Source organism: Salvelinus alpinus, chromosome 34 (genome assembly GCF_045679555.1).
Source record: "Salvelinus alpinus chromosome 34, SLU_Salpinus.1, whole genome shotgun sequence".
In the NCBI taxonomy this organism is placed as follows: domain Eukaryota; kingdom Metazoa; phylum Chordata; class Actinopteri; order Salmoniformes; family Salmonidae; genus Salvelinus; species Salvelinus alpinus.
In genome coordinates this window covers 21,806,575-21,823,848 of record NC_092119.1, presented here as the reverse complement: position 1 = coordinate 21,823,848, position 17,274 = coordinate 21,806,575, and the positions used below count along the sequence as shown (strand labels likewise).

Sequence of the window (17,274 nt, the reverse complement as noted above, 5' to 3'; positions counted from 1 at the left end):
CATTTTTTGGGTAATAGACAAAAGTTATAATTTAATACAGTTGAAATGTTTACAAATTAGATACGCTGAAATGAAAGCAACTTCTGAAAATGAACACTCATTAATAGTGATATTATGTCTGATTATTATGTATAGATAAGTGCACATATCATTTCTTTATTTTAACATATTGTTTTTACAAAATACCTGATAATATTACAAAATGTATGTATGACTGCATTCTAAGACAAATTACATTTTAAAATAAATTGAATACCTGAATTCCCACCAAAATGTTTTCTGTGCTATAATTTAGTCAATATCAGATGGATTTAAAAAATGGTCAGCTTCATGAAATACTACCTGCAAAACACCAGTCTCAATGTCAACAGTGAAGAAGTGACTCCAGGATGCTGGCCTTCTAGGCAGAGTTCCTCTGTCCAGTGTCTGTGTTCTTTTGCCCATCTTAATCTTTTCTTTTTATTATCCAGTCTGAGATATGGCTTTTTCTTTGCAAAAAAAAGGCCAGCATCCCAGTCGCCTCTTCACTGTTGACGTTGAGACTGGTGTTTTGCGGGTACTATTTCATGAAGCTGCCAGTTGAGGACTTGTGAGGCGTCTGTTTCTCGAACTAGACACTCTAATGTACTTGTCCTCTTGCTCAGTTGTGCACCGGGGCCTCCCACTCCTCTTTCTATTCTGGTTAGAGACAGATTGCGCTGTTCTGTGAAGAGAGTAGTACACAGCTTTGTACGAGATCTTCAGTTTCTTGCCAATTTCTCGCATGGAATAGCCTTAATTTCTCAGAACAAGAATATACTGACAAGTTTCAGAAGAAAGTTCTTTGTTTCTAGCCATTTTGAGCCTGTAATCGAATCCACAAATGCTGATGCTCTAGATACTGAACTAGTCTAAAGAAGGCCAGTTTTATTGCTTCTTTAATCAGAACAACAGTTTTCAGCTGTGTTAACATAATTGCAAAAGGGTTTTCTAATGATCAATTAGTCTTTTAAAATGATTAACTTGGATTAGCTAACACAACGTGCCATTGGAACACAGGATTGATGGTTGTTGATAATGGGCCTCTGTACACCTATATAGATATTCCATTTAAAATCAGCCATTTCCAGCTACAATAGTAATTTACAACGTTAACAATGTCTACACTGTATTTCTGATCAATTTGATGTTATTTAAAAAAAATTAAAAAGTGACCCAAACTTTTGAATGGTAGTGTATATGTGATCTCTATGGGAATTGAACACACAACCCTGGTGTTATTGATGCTGTTGGAGTCATCTGCCATGCACAGTGATTAGAATTTTGAAATGTGTTGCCTTGCCTTCATCCCTTCCCATGGGAATTGTACTGTAGCAGTCCCTGGTTAGCAGTAGCGCAGAAGCAGTATCTCCCTGTGGCCTGCCCTGGTCTGTGTGTTGTTGACTGGCACAGTTACAGCAGTGTCAGTCTGCCTGGAGTGGGAGAAAGATGTTCTGCTCTGAGTAGCCAGAAGAAGCTTACAGACAGTACCGGCTGGTTTGGTCTGGCCCACCTCACACAACTCCAACCCAGCTAAATCTGGCCTGACTCAACATTTTGGCTTCTGTGTGCTCTCCACTCTGCTCAGACAGAAGGCGAAGGCTAATCCCATGAAGAATACATACAACACCCACCTCAAGGAATTGTTATTTTTCAGTCTTCTGAAATAAGGGTGCTCGTCAACTGACCCCCCTCCCCACCGCCCCTTCTCTAACTCCTCTCCATATTGTTATCCAATCAAATGGGATGGCTGGTGATCCGGACCATTGTTTTGTGTGCGTCTTGGCCCTGGCCTGCTGCACTGGAAAGCACTCTGCACTCTTCCTGAGGCAGGGTCACAGTGAGAGGAGGAGGAGGAGGAGGGAGGGAGGAGGAGGTGGAGGGTCGTCTCCCTGAGCCCCTTACACTTTTCTCAATTGCGTGCGTGTTTGTGTCTCATTGTTTTTCAGTTTCCAAATAAAACTGTCGCGCTGGTGGCCTCCGACATTCTGCACTTGCTCATAAACTATGTCGATGACCTTCAGAAATTCCCCCTCGACACTCCAAAGAAAATAGTTGAGGTAAATTGGCATGTCCATTTTAATAATGAAGTATGTCAACTATTCTTGGAGTTTTTGAAGAGTATCCTTTTTGAATGACAGTGACATGTTAACTCTTGTTTCAGATCCTCATAGCGACTATCACTCACCTGCTTCCCGCTACAGAATCCTCGCCTCATGAACTGGACAAGAGGGTATGTCACTTCTCATACACAACTCTCCTAGTCACATGGAGAGCTGGTAATAATACAAGATCACAACTGTTGCTTTTCTATTTACAGTATACCGGCCTGACATGTTTCTTGCAGAAGCTCAATGAAGAACATTTTCCTCATCATAATACAGTATTTTGTTCTCTGCTTTATTTATGAAATCAAACTGTGTTTTTGCTTTCCTGTCCCTAGTTGGTGGTGTCTCTGCTGTTGTGCCTGCTGGACTGGGTGATGGCTCTGCCTCCTAAAACTCTGCTGCAGCCTGTCCAAACCCTCAGCCCTGACCAGGAGAAGCCAGACAAGTCTGTCCTCAGCTGTATCTACAAGGTATGCCCAGTAGAACCCTTGCCCATACTTTTGTAGTAGTAGTTGCTTTGTGAATAGTAGCTTTATGTAGTAGCTTTGTGAATTGATATACTTCAAGACAGTATTTGATGCCGACATATCCGTCTTTACTTTGCTTAGCATTGACCAAAGCATTCAGTGGAGTGTGGAACCTGACCCATGGAGTAGCACTTATTTTGTGTTGAGTGTTCTTTCATTTCCTAATGGAGTTCAGGACTGCAGCGTTACACCTTTAATACAGACTGGGGGGCCTCCTTCCTAATGCATGCTACAGCTGGCACTGAGCACACCCAGACTCACTCACTCACTCCCTCAGTTGTCAGCACTCAATCACAGCATCCTCTTTTCCCATTACCACCCTTTCTCTCTCTCTCTCCACGGAAACGCACTGTGACGGGATCAGCAGATAATTTAATTACTTATTTCCGATAAGGATTCCACCTCTCAAGTTTCTTTCTATTTTCTCTCTCTCCTTTCTCTCTCTGTCTCTCATTCTTTGGCGCTCTCTCTCTTCTCTCTCATTTTATTTCTCTCTATAGAAAATTACAGTCATGTGAAATAGTGCAGTAGTGTTCATTGATTGTTTTCTTGGGTCTTACTCTTCTTTCCCACTCTCCCTCTTCTCCTCCCAGGTGCTGCATGGCTGTGTGTATGGGGCCCAGAACTTCAACAGCCCTAGGTATTTTCCTATGAACCTGTCAGACCTGACCAGTCCAGACTACGACCCCTTCCTGCTACTGGAGAGTCTGAAGGAACCAGAGCCCCTCCACTCCCCTGACTCAGAACGCTCCTCCAAACTACAGCCTGTCACTGAGGGTAAGAACATAACGCCCTCTTCTTCTCCTCCTCGTCCTCTGTCTTAATCTCTACCTCTCCCCTACTCTGATTCCTTCTCCTATAGACTGGATGTGATGTGAATGCAGCTAGGCTCCTATGTGTCCTGTGTTAGATTCAGAGCAGCAGGGGACACCTGCAGCTTTTCCCAGCAGGGGATAATGACTAATCATTGGAGCACTTTGTGAGGCATGCTTCCTTCCTTAGCAACTAACTCCCCTTTTCCCTCCGGTCCTCGATCTATCAATTTATTTGTTCATTTCATTCCTTTCCTTTTCTTTTGGGGTATCGGAGGAAAGATGGAGGGAGGGAGAGATTTAACATTTATTTACATAGGTTTGTCTCATTGAGATAAAAAATGCTTTTCCAAGAAAGATCTGTGCCTTAAAGGCCCCCCTAGATTTAATTGGAGAGAGAGAGCGAGAGAGAAACCTGTCCTCCTGTCCTGTCAATAGTCACATTCCTTTTCCCTGTAATGGCTCACTCCGGGTTTATCTAGCTCTGTAGGGCTGTAATTGTGTCATGGCATCAGATTGTTCTCTGCGTGGTGCCACCCAGAAATGTAAAAAGATTCTCCATTGGAACCATTGAGGTATCTAGCGTTGTAACTGGTATCTAGCGTTATTGTAACTGGTGTCTGGCGTTGTTGTAACTGGTGTCTGGCGTTGTTGTAACTGGTGTCTGGCGTTGTTGTAACTGGTGTCTGGCGTTGTTGTAACTGGTGTCTGGCGTTATTGTAACTGGTGTCTGGCGTTGTTGTAACTGGTGTCTGGCGTTATTGTAACTGGTGTCTGGTGTTGTTGTTACTGGTGTCTGGCGTTGTTGTTACTGGTGTCTGGCGTTGTTGTTACTGGTGTCTGGCGTTGTTGTAACTGGTGTCTGGCGTTGTTGTAACTGGTGTCTGAAGTTGTTGTAACTGGTGTCTGGCGTTGTTGTAACTGGTGTCTGGCGTTGTTGTTACTGGTGTCTGGCGTTGTTGTAACTGGTGTCTGGCGTTGTTGTAACTGGTGTCTGGCGTTGTTGTTACTGGTGTCTGGCGTTGTTGTAACTGGTGTCTGGCGTTGTTGTTACTGGTGTCTGGCGTTGTTGTTACTGGTGTCTGTCGTTGTTGTAACTGGTGTCTGGCGTTGTTGTAACTGGTGTCTGGCGTTGTTGTAACTGGTGTCTGGCGTTATTGTAACTGGTGTCTGGCGTTGTTGTTACTGGTGTCTGAAGTTGTTGTTACTGGTGTCTGTCGTTGTTGTTACTGGTGTCTGGCGTTGTTGTTACTGGTGTCTGGCGTTGTTGTAACTGGTGTCTGGCGTTATTGTAACTGGTGTCTGGCGTTGTTGTTACTGGTGTCTGAAGTTGTTGTTACTGGTGTCTGTCGTTGTTGTAACTGGTGTCTGGCGTTGTTGTAACTGGTGTCTGGCGTTGTTGTAACTGGTGTCTGGCGTTGTTGTAACTGGTGTCTGGCGTTATTGTAACTGGTGTCTGGCGTTGTTGTTACTGGTGTCTGAAGTTGTTGTTACTGGTGTCTGTCGTTGTGGTAACTGGTGTCTGGCGTTGTTGTAACTGGTGTCTGGCGTTGTTGTTACTGGTGTCTGGCGTTGTTGTAACTGGTGTCTGAAGTTGTTGTAACTGGTGTCTGGCGTTGTTGTTACTGGTGTCTGGCGTTGTTGTAACTGGTGTCTGGCGTTGTTGTTACTGGTGTCTGAAGTTGTTGTTACTGGTGTCTGGCGTTGTTGTTACTGGTGTCTGGCGTTGTTGTAACTGGTGTCTGGCGTTGTTGTTACTGGTGTCTGGCGTTGTTGTAACTGGTGTCTGGCGTTGTTGTTACTGGTTTCTGAAGTTGTTGTTACTGGTGTCTGTCGTTGTTGTAACTGGTGTCTGGCGTTGTTGTTACTGGTGTCTGGCGTTGTTGTAACTGGTGTCTGGCGTTGTTGTAACTGGTGTCTGGCGTTATTGTAACTGGTGTCTGGCGTTGTTGTAACTGGTGTCTGGCGTTGTTGTTACTGGTGTCTGAAGTTGTTGTTACTGGTGTCTGTCGTTGTTGTTACTGGTGTCTGAAGTTGTTGTTACTGGTGTCTGTCGTTGTTGTAACTGGTGTCTGGCGTTATTGTAACTGGTGTCTGGCGTTGTTGTTACTGGTGTCTGAAGTTGTTGTTACTGGTGTCTGGCGTTGTTGTTACTGGTGTCTGTCGTTGTTGTAACTGGTGTCTGGCGTTGTTGTTACTGGTGTCTGGCGTTGTTGTTACTGGTGTCTGTCGTTGTTGTTACTGGTGTCTGGCGTTGTTGTAACTGGTGTCTGTCGTTGTTGTTACTGGTGTCTGGCGTTGTTGTTACTGGTGTCTGGCGTTGTTGTAACTGGTGTCTGGCGTTGTTGTAACTGGTGTCTGTCGTTGTTGTAACTGGTGTCTGTCGTTGTTGTTACTGGTGTCTGGCGTTGTTGTAACTGGTGTCTGGCGTTATTGTAACTGGTGTCTGGCGTTATTGTAACTGGTGTCTGGCGTTGTTGTAACTGGTGTCTGGCGTTGTTGTAACTGGTGTCTGGCGTTGTTGTTACTGGTGTCTGAAGTTGTTGTTACTGGTGTCTGTCGTTGTTGTAACTGGTGTCTGGCGTTGTTGTAACTGGTGTCTGGCGTTGTTGTAACTTGTGTCTGGCGTTGTTGTAACTGGTGTCTGGCGTTGTTGTAACTGGTGTCTGGCGTTGTTGTAACTGGTGTCTGGCGTTGTTGTAACTGGTGTCTGGCGTTGTTGTAACTGGTGTCTGGCGTTGTTGTAACTGGTGTCTGGCGTTGTTGTAACTGGTGTCTGGCGTTGTTGTTACTGGTGTCTGCCGTTGTTGTTACTGGTGTCTGGCGTTGTTGTAACTGGTGTCTGGCGTTATTGTAACTGGTGTCTGGCGTTGTTGTTACTGGTGTCTGGCGTTGTTGTAACTGGTGTCTGGCGTTGTTGTAACTGGTGTCTGGCGTTATTGTAACTGGTGTCTGGCGTTGTTGTTACTGGTGTCTGAAGTTGTTGTTACTGGTGTCTGTCGTTGTTGTAACTGGTGTCTGGCGTTGTTGTAACTGGTGTCTGGCGTTGTTGTAACTGGTGTCTGGCGTTATTGTAACTGGTGTCTGGCGTTATTGTAACTGGTGTCTGGCGTTATTGTAACTGGTGTCTGGCGTTGTTGTAACTGGTGTCTGAAGTTGTTGTTACTGGTGTCTGTCGTTGTTGTTACTGGTGTCTGGCGTTGTTGTTACTGGTGTCTGGCGTTGTTGTAACTGGTGTCTGGCGTTGTTGTAACTGGTGTCTGGCGTTGTTGTAACTGGTGTCTGGCGTTGTTGTTACTGGTGTCTGGCGTTGTTGTAACTGGTGTCTGGCGTTGTTGTAACTGGTGTCTGGCGTTGTTGTTACTGGTGTCTGGCGTTGTTGTTACTGGTGTCTGGCGTTGTTGTTACTGGTGTCTGGCGTTGTTGTAACTGGTGTCTGTCGTTGTTGTAACTGGTGTCTGGCGTTGTTGTAACTGGTGTCTGGCGTTGTTGTTACTGGTGTCTGGCGTTGTTGTAACTGGTGTCTGGCGTTGTTGTAACTGGTGTCTGGCGTTGTTGTAACTGGTGTCTGGCGTTGTTGTTACTGGTGTCTGGCGTTGTTGTTACTGGTGTCTGGCGTTGTTGTAACTGGTGTCTGGCGTTGTTGTAACTGGTGTCTGGCGTTGTTGTTACTGGTGTCTGGCGTTGTTGTTACTGGTGTCTGGCGTTGTTGTTACTGGTGTCTGGCGTTGTTGTTACTGGTGTCTGGCGTTGTTGTTACTGGTGTCTGGCGTTGTTGTAACTGGTGTCTGGCGTTGTTGTAACTGGTGTCTGGCGTTGTTGTAACTGGTGTCTGGCGTTATTGTAACTGGTGTCTGGCGTTGTTGTAACTGGTGTCTGGCGTTGTTGTAACTGGTGTCTGGCGTTGTTGTTACTGGTATCTAGCATTTTACTTTTGATTGGCTAGATTCCTTCATCCCTTTACCCTCTGTTGGAGGGTAACACTAGAAATACCTGGTCCCACTGGGTTGAGCTGATACCCACATGTTATCTACTGACTGGCTGGCTGGCTTTTTCTGTCTTTTCTCCTGTTTATTGGAACTGGTCTTGAGAAATGCTGCAATGTCAACATTAAACAGTGTCCATTATATCCCTTTGTTCTTGTTTTAGAGCTCTTAATATCTCCTTATTATTTACCTCTTCCTCTCCCCCTGTAGTGCGGAGCCGTATCCAGCATGGTCTGATCTCCATCGCGGCCAGGACAGTCATCACCCACCTGGTCAACCACCTTGGGCACTACCCCATGTCTGGAGGCCCTGCTACCCTGACCAGCCAGGTGTGTGAGAACATGGACAACCCCTACAGCGATAGCCCTGACCTGGCCCCAGAGCTCTTCGATGGGCCAAACCTACAGTTCTTTGTCCTGAACGGCACCACCCTCCTATCCTGTCTGCAGGTCCGTGCTGAGGACGGTGTGCCTGGTGGAGGAATGTCTGCAGGCCTCACCACCACCAGTGCCTGTGTGAGGGTTATCGTCCGAGACATCTCCGGAAAACACTCGTGGGATTCGGCTGTGCTGTACGGGCCACCTCACTGTGGTGTTCCCAATCAGCCCCTGCACCTCTACAGTAACACACCAACAGAGAGAAGGACTACAGAAGGGGAGAAGGAGAAGAACTGGGTTGGAGACCCTATAGAGAAGGAAGAAGAGGAGAGGCAAGAGGGGGCAGCACTGGAGGAAGAGGAGGAGGTGGTGGTGCTGGGAGAGGAGGAGCAGGGGGAGGCTGTGGAGGAGGAAGGAGAGGAAGAAGAGGAGGAAGTGGAAGGTGTGTTGGAGCTCATGGCCCCGCAAGCTAAGCGTGTGTGTCGCGAGGCGGTCCCGTCCTGGAACTCCCTGCGAGAAGAAGATGTTCTAGATGAGATGCTGCAGTACCTGGGTTACTCCAGCCCCGAGTGCCTTCAGCGTGCCGGAGGCCCCCTTAACATCCCCGCCCCACCCCCTGTCTGCGTGTCGGAGAAGCAGGAGAACGACGTGATCAACTCCATCCTGAAGCAGTGTGCAGAGGAGAGGGACTTTGCGGTTTACAGGGGGAATGGGCTGAACATGAGGGCCATGGAGCAAGGGGAGCCAGGGCCTCAGAGGCCCCAGTCAGCCTTCTACTACTGCAGGCTGCTACTCAACATCCTGGGCATGAACTCCTGGGAGAAGAGGTGAGAGAGACACACCACACCACAAACCAGGGTCCTGTTCAGTGGGGCACACAACAGGAGAAAACCTTTTGAAACTGGGAGGTGCAGTGCCTTCAGAAAGTATGTTTCTAAAGTATGTTTCTAAACATGTTTTTAGAAATGTTTGCACATTTATTGAAAATGAAATACAGAAATATCTCATTTACATACTGTAAGTATTCACACCACTGAGTCAATACAAGTCAGAATCAACTTTTGCAGCGATTACAGCTGTGAGTCTTTCTGGGTAAGTTTAAGAGCTGTCCACCCCTGGATTGTGCAACATTTGCCCATTTATTGTTTTCAAAATTCTTCAAGTTCTGTCAAGTTGGTTGTCGATCATTGCCATATATTTTCAAGATGATTTTTAATTAAATACTGTAACTAGGCCACTCAGGAACATTGAATCTAGGCTTGGTAAGCAACTCCAGTGTATATTTGGCCTTGCATTTTAGGTTATTGTTCTGCTGGAAGGTGATTCTGTCTCCCAGTGTCTGTTGGAAAGCAGACTAAACCAGGTTTTCTTCCTAGGATTTTGCCTGTGCTTAGCTCTATTCTGTTTATTTTTATCCTTAAAAAACTCCTTGGTCCTTGCCGATGACGAGCATACCCATAACATGATGCAGCCACCACAATGCTTGGAAATATGAAGAGTGGTACTCCGTGATGTGTTTTATTAGATTTGCCCAGAACATAAAGCTTTGTATTCAGGAATTTTTTTGGCAGTTTTACTTTAGTGCCTTAATGCAAACAGGATGCATGTTTTGGAATATATATATTCTGTACAGGCTTCCTTCTTTTCACTCTGTCATTTAGGTTAGTATTGTGGAGTAACTACAATGTTGTTGATCCATCCTCAGTTTTCTCCTATCACAGCCATTAAACTCTGTAACTGTTTTAAAGTTACAATTGCCTCATGGTGAAATCCCTGAGCGGTTTCCTTCCTCTCCGGCAACTGAGTTAGGAAGGACGCCTGTATACAGTGCATTCGGAAAGTATTCAGACCCTTTCCCTTTTTCCACATTTTGATACGTTACAGCCTTATTCTAAAATGGATTAAATAAATAAAAATCTATCTACACACAATACCCCATAATGACTATGCGAAAACAGGTTTTAGAAATCTTTGCAAAAATATTTTACATAAAAACAGAAATACATTATTTACAAAAGTATTCAGACCCTCTGCTATGCGACTCGAAATTAAGCTCAGGTGCATCCTGTTTCTATTGATCATCCTTGATGTTTCTACAACTTGATTGGAGTCCACCTGTGGTATATTAAATTGATTGATCTAGAGGCAAAAGAAACGCACACCTATTTAGGCGAGGTGCTGGCTAGTGGAGTGGAACACTTCAAAAATTAACGAGAGCCGCACACTCTAGGAGCTCCGATGCAATAAATTAATAACCTAATAACCAACGTTTCGACAGACAAGCTGTCTTAATCAGGGTATAATGACAAACACTGCGGGGTGACTAGTTTATATTGTGTCAAAGGACACACACAGGTGTCTGTAATCATGGCCGGGTGTGGCCTGATATCATTGGTTAATTCTCAGATATAAAAAAAAATGTATTAAATTGATTGGACATGATTTGGAAATGGAAGAAGTTTGGAACCACCAAGACTCTTCCTAGAGCTGGCCGCCCGGCCAAACTGAGCAATCGGGGGAGATTGCTCAGGGAGGTGACCAAGATCCACGTCTAGGGCGTCACGTCTGGAGGAAACCTGGCACCATCCCTACGGTGAAGCATGGTGTTGGCAGCATCATGCTGTTGGGATGTTTTTTCAGCGGAAGGGACTGGGAGACTAGTCAGGATCGAGGGAAGATGAACAGAGCAAAGTACAGAGAGATCCTTGATGAAAACCTGCTCCAGAGTGCTTTGGACCTCAGACTGGGGCGAAGGTTCACCTTCCAACAGGACAACGACCCTAAGCACATAGCCAAAACAATGCAGGAGTGGCTTGAATACTTATGTAAATATAAATATTTTTTTATAATGCTTTGTCATTACGTGGTATTGTGTGTAGATTGATGAGGGGGAAAAAAGCATTTTTATCAATTTTAGAATAAGGCTGTAACTGTGGAAAAAAGCAAGGGGTCTGAATACTTTCCGAATGCACTGTATCTTTGTAGTCACTGGGTGTATTGATACACCATCCAAAATGTCATTAATAACTTCACTCTGCTCAAAGTGATATTCAATGTCTGCTTTTTAAGAATGTTATCTATCTACCAATATGTACCCCTTTTTGCGAGGCATTGGAAAACCTGGTCTTTGTGGTTGAATCTGTGTTTGAAATTCACTGCTCGACTGAGGGACCTTACAGATAATTGTATGTGTGGGGTACAGAGATGAGGTAGGGATTTTAAAAAAAATCATGTTTAACACTATTATTGCACACAGTGAGCAAAAACATAATTCTACTTTGACATTGTGGGGTATTGTGTGTAGGCCAGTGACACAAAATCTCAATTGAATCAATTTTAGATTCAGGCTATAAAACAACAAAATGTGGAAAAAGTAGAGGGGGTTGAATATTTTCTGAAGGCACTGTATTACCCAAACTAGTTCAATTTGAAAAGCCCTTTTTCAGTTTGGAAATGCTTTATTACGGTGTGCCCTACTGAACATGACCAACATCATAGTCTACAAAAAAAAAGCAACAATTCAAAGTTGTTATGGCAAAATAACTTTATTCTGCAGGTAGCCTATTGTTTACAGAACTGGCACATTTGGAGAGATCCAGTAGACTCTTGTAGAAAATGGGTATGTGATGATGGAACTTCAACTTGTTCTAGGTGCTGTGCTATATTCAGATGGGTGTGAAAAAATGCACCATGTGTCACTGCTACTGCCAGCCTTGTTTGTCTCTCAGCCCGTCACTGAGATTTAGTATAGTCAGATTAGAGTAGCTTGTCTGTCCGCATCTCTTTCTCTCTATTTCTTTCTCTCTCGCTCACTTATTCACATGGTCATCTCATCCACCTCATTATCACCACACTTCACATATATTACTTTACATAGATCCATTTCCTTAAGCAGCTATTTCTGGTGGCTTTTTTCATTGATGTCTTTGAAGTATTATCTATTGTATTACTAGAGATGGAGGCTGGATCTTTAATGATGAGAACTAATTGGGCTAAATGGAAATGGCGCGTCACATTGAGCACTAATGGCTGTGTTTATCAGCGAACACATACATCTATCCAGGAGCAATGATGGACATAAAAATAGCCCCTTCTGTTAATTTATCCCATTCGTTACTCTTTCACAAAATATATCTTTAACAGATTTATGTATATGAGAGGTCATCTTATCAGTAGAATGGAGGGAGAGGGACTAGAACATTAATTTATACTGAACAAAAATATAAACATAACATGTAAAGTGTTGGTCCCATGTTTCATGAGCTGAAATTAAAGATCCAGGAAATGTTCCATAAGCACAAACGGCTTCACTCTCACATTTTGTGCACAAATTTGATTACATCCCTGTTAGTGAGCATTTCTCCTTTGCCAAGATAATCCATCCACCTGACAACATAATCATTATACAGATGCACCTTGTGCTGGGAACAATAAGGCCACTCTAAAATGTGCAGTTTTGTCACACAACACAATGACACAGATGTCTCAAGTTTTGAGGAAGCATGCAATTGGCATGAATTGAATGTTAATTTCTCTACCATAAGCCGCCTCCAACGTCGCTTTAGAGAATTTGGTAGTATGTCCAACCGGCCTCAACCTCAGACCTCGTGTATGGCGTCATGTGGGCGAGCGGTTTGCTGATGTCAACAGAGTGTCCCATGGTGGTAGTGGGGTTATGGTATGGGCAGGCATAAGCTACGGACATCGAACACAATTGCATTTTATCAATGGCAATTTGATTGCACAGAGATACCGTGACGAGATCCTGAGGCCCATTGTGATGCCAATCATCTACCGCCATCACCTCATGTTTCAGCGTGATCATGCACGGCCCCATGTCACAAGGATCTGTACACAATTCCTGGAAGCTGAAAATGTTCTTCCATGGCCTGCATACTCTCCAAACATGTCACCAGTTGAGCATGTTTGGGATGTTCTGGATCGACGTGTACGACAGAGCGTGTTCCAGTTCCCACCAATATCCAGCAACTTCGCACCGCCATTTGAAGAGGAGTGGGACAATATTCTACAGGCCACAGTCAACAGACTGATCAGCCCTATGCGAATGAGAAGTGTCGCGCTGCATGAGGCAGTTGGTGGTCACACCAGATACAGACTTTTTTTAAGGTATCTGTGACCAACATATGCATATCTGTATTCCCAGTCATGTGAAATCCATAGATTAGGGTCTAATACATTTATTTCAGTTGACTGATTTTCTTATTTGAACTGTAACTCAGTAAAATCTTTGAAATTGTTGCATGTTGCATTTTATATTTGTGTTCAGTATATTAGCCTACTCACATCATGCAAAGAGAGAATACAAAGACACACAAACACAGAGACTTTTCAGAGCCCTGCAACTGTAGCGAACGCAGAATTACGGAATCCTGGAGGGACTGAAAATGTAAAATATACCAAACATTTTACATTTTCAGTCCCTCCAGGATTCCGTAATTCTGCGATCGCAGGGCATGCAAATTTGACCAGTCACCGCAATATTTCCACAAAAAACTGTCAAATCATCGCGATTTTGTTGCATAGAACTGACCCATCACCACAGCACAAAGCGAGGGCTTGCCATTTCAACCAATCACTGCACATTATATTATGGTTCATTCAAGCCTCAGGTCAACAAATGTCTTCCCTCTTCAGCGCCTTTTTTGCGACAGATTTTACAAAATCATCTCATATTGCCTTGCAAAATGTCCGAATTGCCACAGCAAAATCAAGCATTTTTGTGGCCAAATGTTATAAAAATGTATTCCTGCGAAACCCTGGATGGACTATATTTGACATTTTAAGCAATTTAGCAGATGGTCTTATACAGAGAGACTAACCATTTGTGCTTTCATCTTAAGATAGCTCGGTGACACAACCACATCACAGTCGTAGTAAGTACATTTTTCCTCAATTACTGAGGGAGCAGAAAGGAGTCAGGAGGAGATAGCCTTTAATGAGCCATTGTCCTGCTCGCGCTTTCTTTTTCTCTTTATTTCTCTCTCACTCTCTCTCCTGGCATTCATACCCCGGTGCGTGGGCGAGCGAGTGTGCTGTTCCTGATTGCCGCCTTTGAAATGGCTCACTTTCAATGGAAATAATTAAGACTGTTACATTATAACAAGCTAATAAATAGGCCCATACTCAAATGGTGAGAGGGAGGAGGAAAAACACCACGAAACAAAGTCATTTTTTAAAAAGTAGTCGTGGCTTTTACATGAGCCGTCATTGTTCCCCCCCTCTGTTCGAACTTGACCAGGCATAAGCAGCTAATGTTCAAACTCCAGATTGGGGGAAATAAGGCAAGGTTTTAAAGCTCCAGATCTCACGTGTTGTTACACCGGGGTGGTAACTAAGATCTAAACGTATTGATTTCTCAGGATCTCGAGCTGTCCATCGCTTGCTATAAAGTTGCAGTGTATTCGTGTTTTTAGCTGTGATAAGTACTGTGATAAGGATTTTGTATTTATTTCCCAGAATTCCTGTCACCACTTGTTTGGCTGTGGTTTGACTCGATTGGTCTGATGTTCCAGGAAATGCTGTGACAAAAACAAAGAGGAGGCCAATTAGACATGTGGGCCTGCTAATGATGGAGAGGTAGTCTGCGGCAGGCGGAGGGAGAAGTCTGAAGGCTACTTAGTGAATATCTGTGCAGTATAGACCTAATCACCTGATCACTGTCTGCCTGTAGGGAGTGAGGACAGGCCTGGCTAATGTTGTTGTGAATAGAATAAAAGTTATACTTTATTGTCCATTCTCAGTGTCTTGTTGCTGTCAAGCTTCCGAATACTTTAGAATATTTTCCAAGACATCACTGTGTTGTAAATAGATTCTACATAGAATCTGTAGGCTATGTCACAATTCTTTATGCCAATGGCTTATACACTTGTTGTTCTCTGTTATAGGAGCAACTTCCATCTCCTGAAGAAGAACGAGAAGCTGCTTAGAGAGCTTAAGAACCTCGACTCCAGACAGTGGTATGTTTGTAGTTCTTCTTCCTCAGACTGTTTTACTTTTAGGGAACAACAAAAATGTTTCCTTATGTTTCTTATATATTTTTTCTTATTCCTTATCTTTCCTTTCATTTGACATCTTTTCCTGTAGTCGAGAGACGCACAAAATAGCCGTGTTTTACGTGGCGGAGGGGCAGGAGGACAAGCACTCTATCCTGTGTAATACCAGGGGGAGTCAGGCCTACGAGGACTTTGTCTCTGGGCTGGGCTGGGAGGTAAGACAGACCCCTCTCTCTCCATTACAACCTTTCAGCATCTCTGTACGCTGAGTGCACAAAACATTAGGAACACCTTCCTAATATTGAGTTGCAACCCCTTCAATTCGTCGGGTCATGGACTCTACAAGGTGTCGATAGCATTTCACAGGGACACTGGCCCATGTTGACTCCAATGTTTCCCACAGTTGTGTCAAGTTAGCTGGATGTCCTTTGGGTGGTGGACCATTCTTGATACAGGAAACTGTTGAGTGTGAAAAACCCAGCAGTGTTGCAGTTCTTGACATTTACAGTGTTATTTCCTGTAAAAGTTGCATCATACTGGAGCCCACCTTGCGGGCTACCTCAGAATTCTATGGCACGTTATTTAATTGTCAGCCATTAATGCTAGTCCTCTGGTGGTCAAACTAGCACTAACATCTTTGAGAAGCATTTGACAGTCTGCAATATTGGCTGTACTAGAGAATTTAAAACCTTTTTTTGTAAGAACATAGTATATGGGATTGATTTTAAGAAATGTTGCTTAATTAATTTGATTAATAATATGTTTCTATTCCAAGAACAAAGAAACCCTCAGTGTTTCCGTTAGGAAAATATGGCGCTGTACAACGTGACCAGTCGGGAGTAGGCTACAGTACTAAGAGCATAACATTTCCACACCCTAATTGTAGCATAACCAATACCCAAACGGAGATTCAGTGAAAATAGAAATCTCATTGATTTATCAAGACCAGTCCCCATGCTTGTCTCAGAGCAGCACTGTCTTTTCCCCCTTCCACTTGCCTCTTCCATTAATTTTGAAAGAGTATTTTCCAGTAAGCATAATCAGTGCTCCCCTTGCCCTGTTCTGGAGCAATGAAGCAGTGACGCAGGGTACCGTACTAAACCACAAATTACTTCTAAGTCCCGCAGCATAATCTCAAAACCTTTAGTTGAGCAACCACTGTACTACCGTACCCTGTTCAAAGGCACTTAAATGATGTAATCTTGACCATTCACCCTCTGAATGGCACATGTACACAATCCATTTCTCAATTGTCTCAAGGCTTAAAATCGTTCTTTCACCTGTCTCCTCCCCTTCATCTACACTGATTTGAAGTGGATTTAACAGGTGACATCAATAAGGGATCATAGCTTTCACCTGGATTCACCTGGTCAGTCAATGTCATGGAAAGAGTAGGTTTTCTTAACGTGGTTACCTGTTTTTATTTTATTTTATTCATTAGCGGGTTATTGTCGAGTTATATTACTATTGATTTATATTTTTCTGTGCCTGATTTAGAACACTGAAAACACTTTGATGGCTCACTTCTTGCTTTAGTGTATCTTATGGAAGTTTGATGATCTCTTTTCCTGTATACCAGGTGAACTTAACCAGTCACTGTGGCTTTATGGGAGGTCTTCAGAGGAACAAGAGCACTGGTCTGACCACGCCTTACTTCGCCACCTCCACCGTTGAGGTCATGTTCCACGTCTCCACACGGATGCCCCCCGACTCAGACGACTCACTCACCAAAAAGGTCTTATGGTGTTCTATGAACGGCAGTTGGTGTCTGTGTGAAAAAGATCATGTCTGACTGCAACCCTGTTATGAACTTTTATTGAGATGCACACACTAGGGCTGCGGTCCAAACACTTAAGACTCACCCTCATCCACTTACCCTCGCCTTATGCCATTGCGGGAATCCCTTCATGATCTTGGAGGCTGGTCCAAATGATTAGCCAAGCAAGGGAAGTTTGCAACGTAAGCCCCTCAGCCCTCGTTTTTAGTCAGCTTTGCGAGTGTATAATTATGTTCACTCCAGGGCCGAAACTCCCCAAAATTCAATTCACGACGATTGTACATCCGCTAAGAAAAGTCTGCGAAAACTTAAAAACAACATCAATGGAGAAGTCAACATACAAGTGTAAGTAACAACAAATGCAAATAAGTTAGAAATTGTACTACTAATGCACATGACGGCACAAACACGTCTCGTAAAAAGTAAATATGTTTTTGTTTGGTTATCTTTTGGAAATTGTAGACAAACATTTTTCTCCTCCAGAAGTTCCAGCTAGGCAGGCTAACATTAGTTAGCAAATTAATTTGCTAGCTATCGTACATTAGGCGTATATTAAGGATGATATATTTAATATAAGTAGACATAATTCTCATAATTGACTGTAGCGCATATAAAGCACCCATAAGCTACCTCAGGCTGAAAACACAATCATCGCG

At 43.8% G+C, this 17,274-nt stretch overlaps 1 protein-coding gene across 7 annotated transcripts in view; it reads left to right on the top strand.

Moving 5' to 3' along the window:
• LOC139563695 (ral GTPase-activating protein subunit alpha-1-like) overlaps positions 1 to 17,274 on the top strand; it is a 119,351-nt gene that overhangs the window by 59,923 nt on the left and 42,154 nt on the right. For all 7 annotated transcript variants that reach the window (XR_011672621.1, XM_071382558.1, XM_071382555.1 and 4 more), the window contains 8 exons: positions 1,968 to 2,078; positions 2,183 to 2,251; positions 2,462 to 2,596; positions 3,247 to 3,430; positions 7,662 to 8,655; positions 14,734 to 14,805; positions 14,933 to 15,056; positions 16,421 to 16,576. Coding sequence is in view for 6 of the 7 variants with exons in the window: in XM_071382558.1 (XP_071238659.1) it covers positions 1,968 to 2,078; positions 2,183 to 2,251; positions 2,462 to 2,596; positions 3,247 to 3,430; positions 7,662 to 8,655; positions 14,734 to 14,805; positions 14,933 to 15,056; positions 16,421 to 16,576 (1,845 nt within the window). In the remaining variant the exon portion in view is untranslated. The remainder of the gene's footprint in view (positions 1 to 1,967; positions 2,079 to 2,182; positions 2,252 to 2,461; positions 2,597 to 3,246; positions 3,431 to 7,661; positions 8,656 to 14,733; positions 14,806 to 14,932; positions 15,057 to 16,420; positions 16,577 to 17,274) is intronic.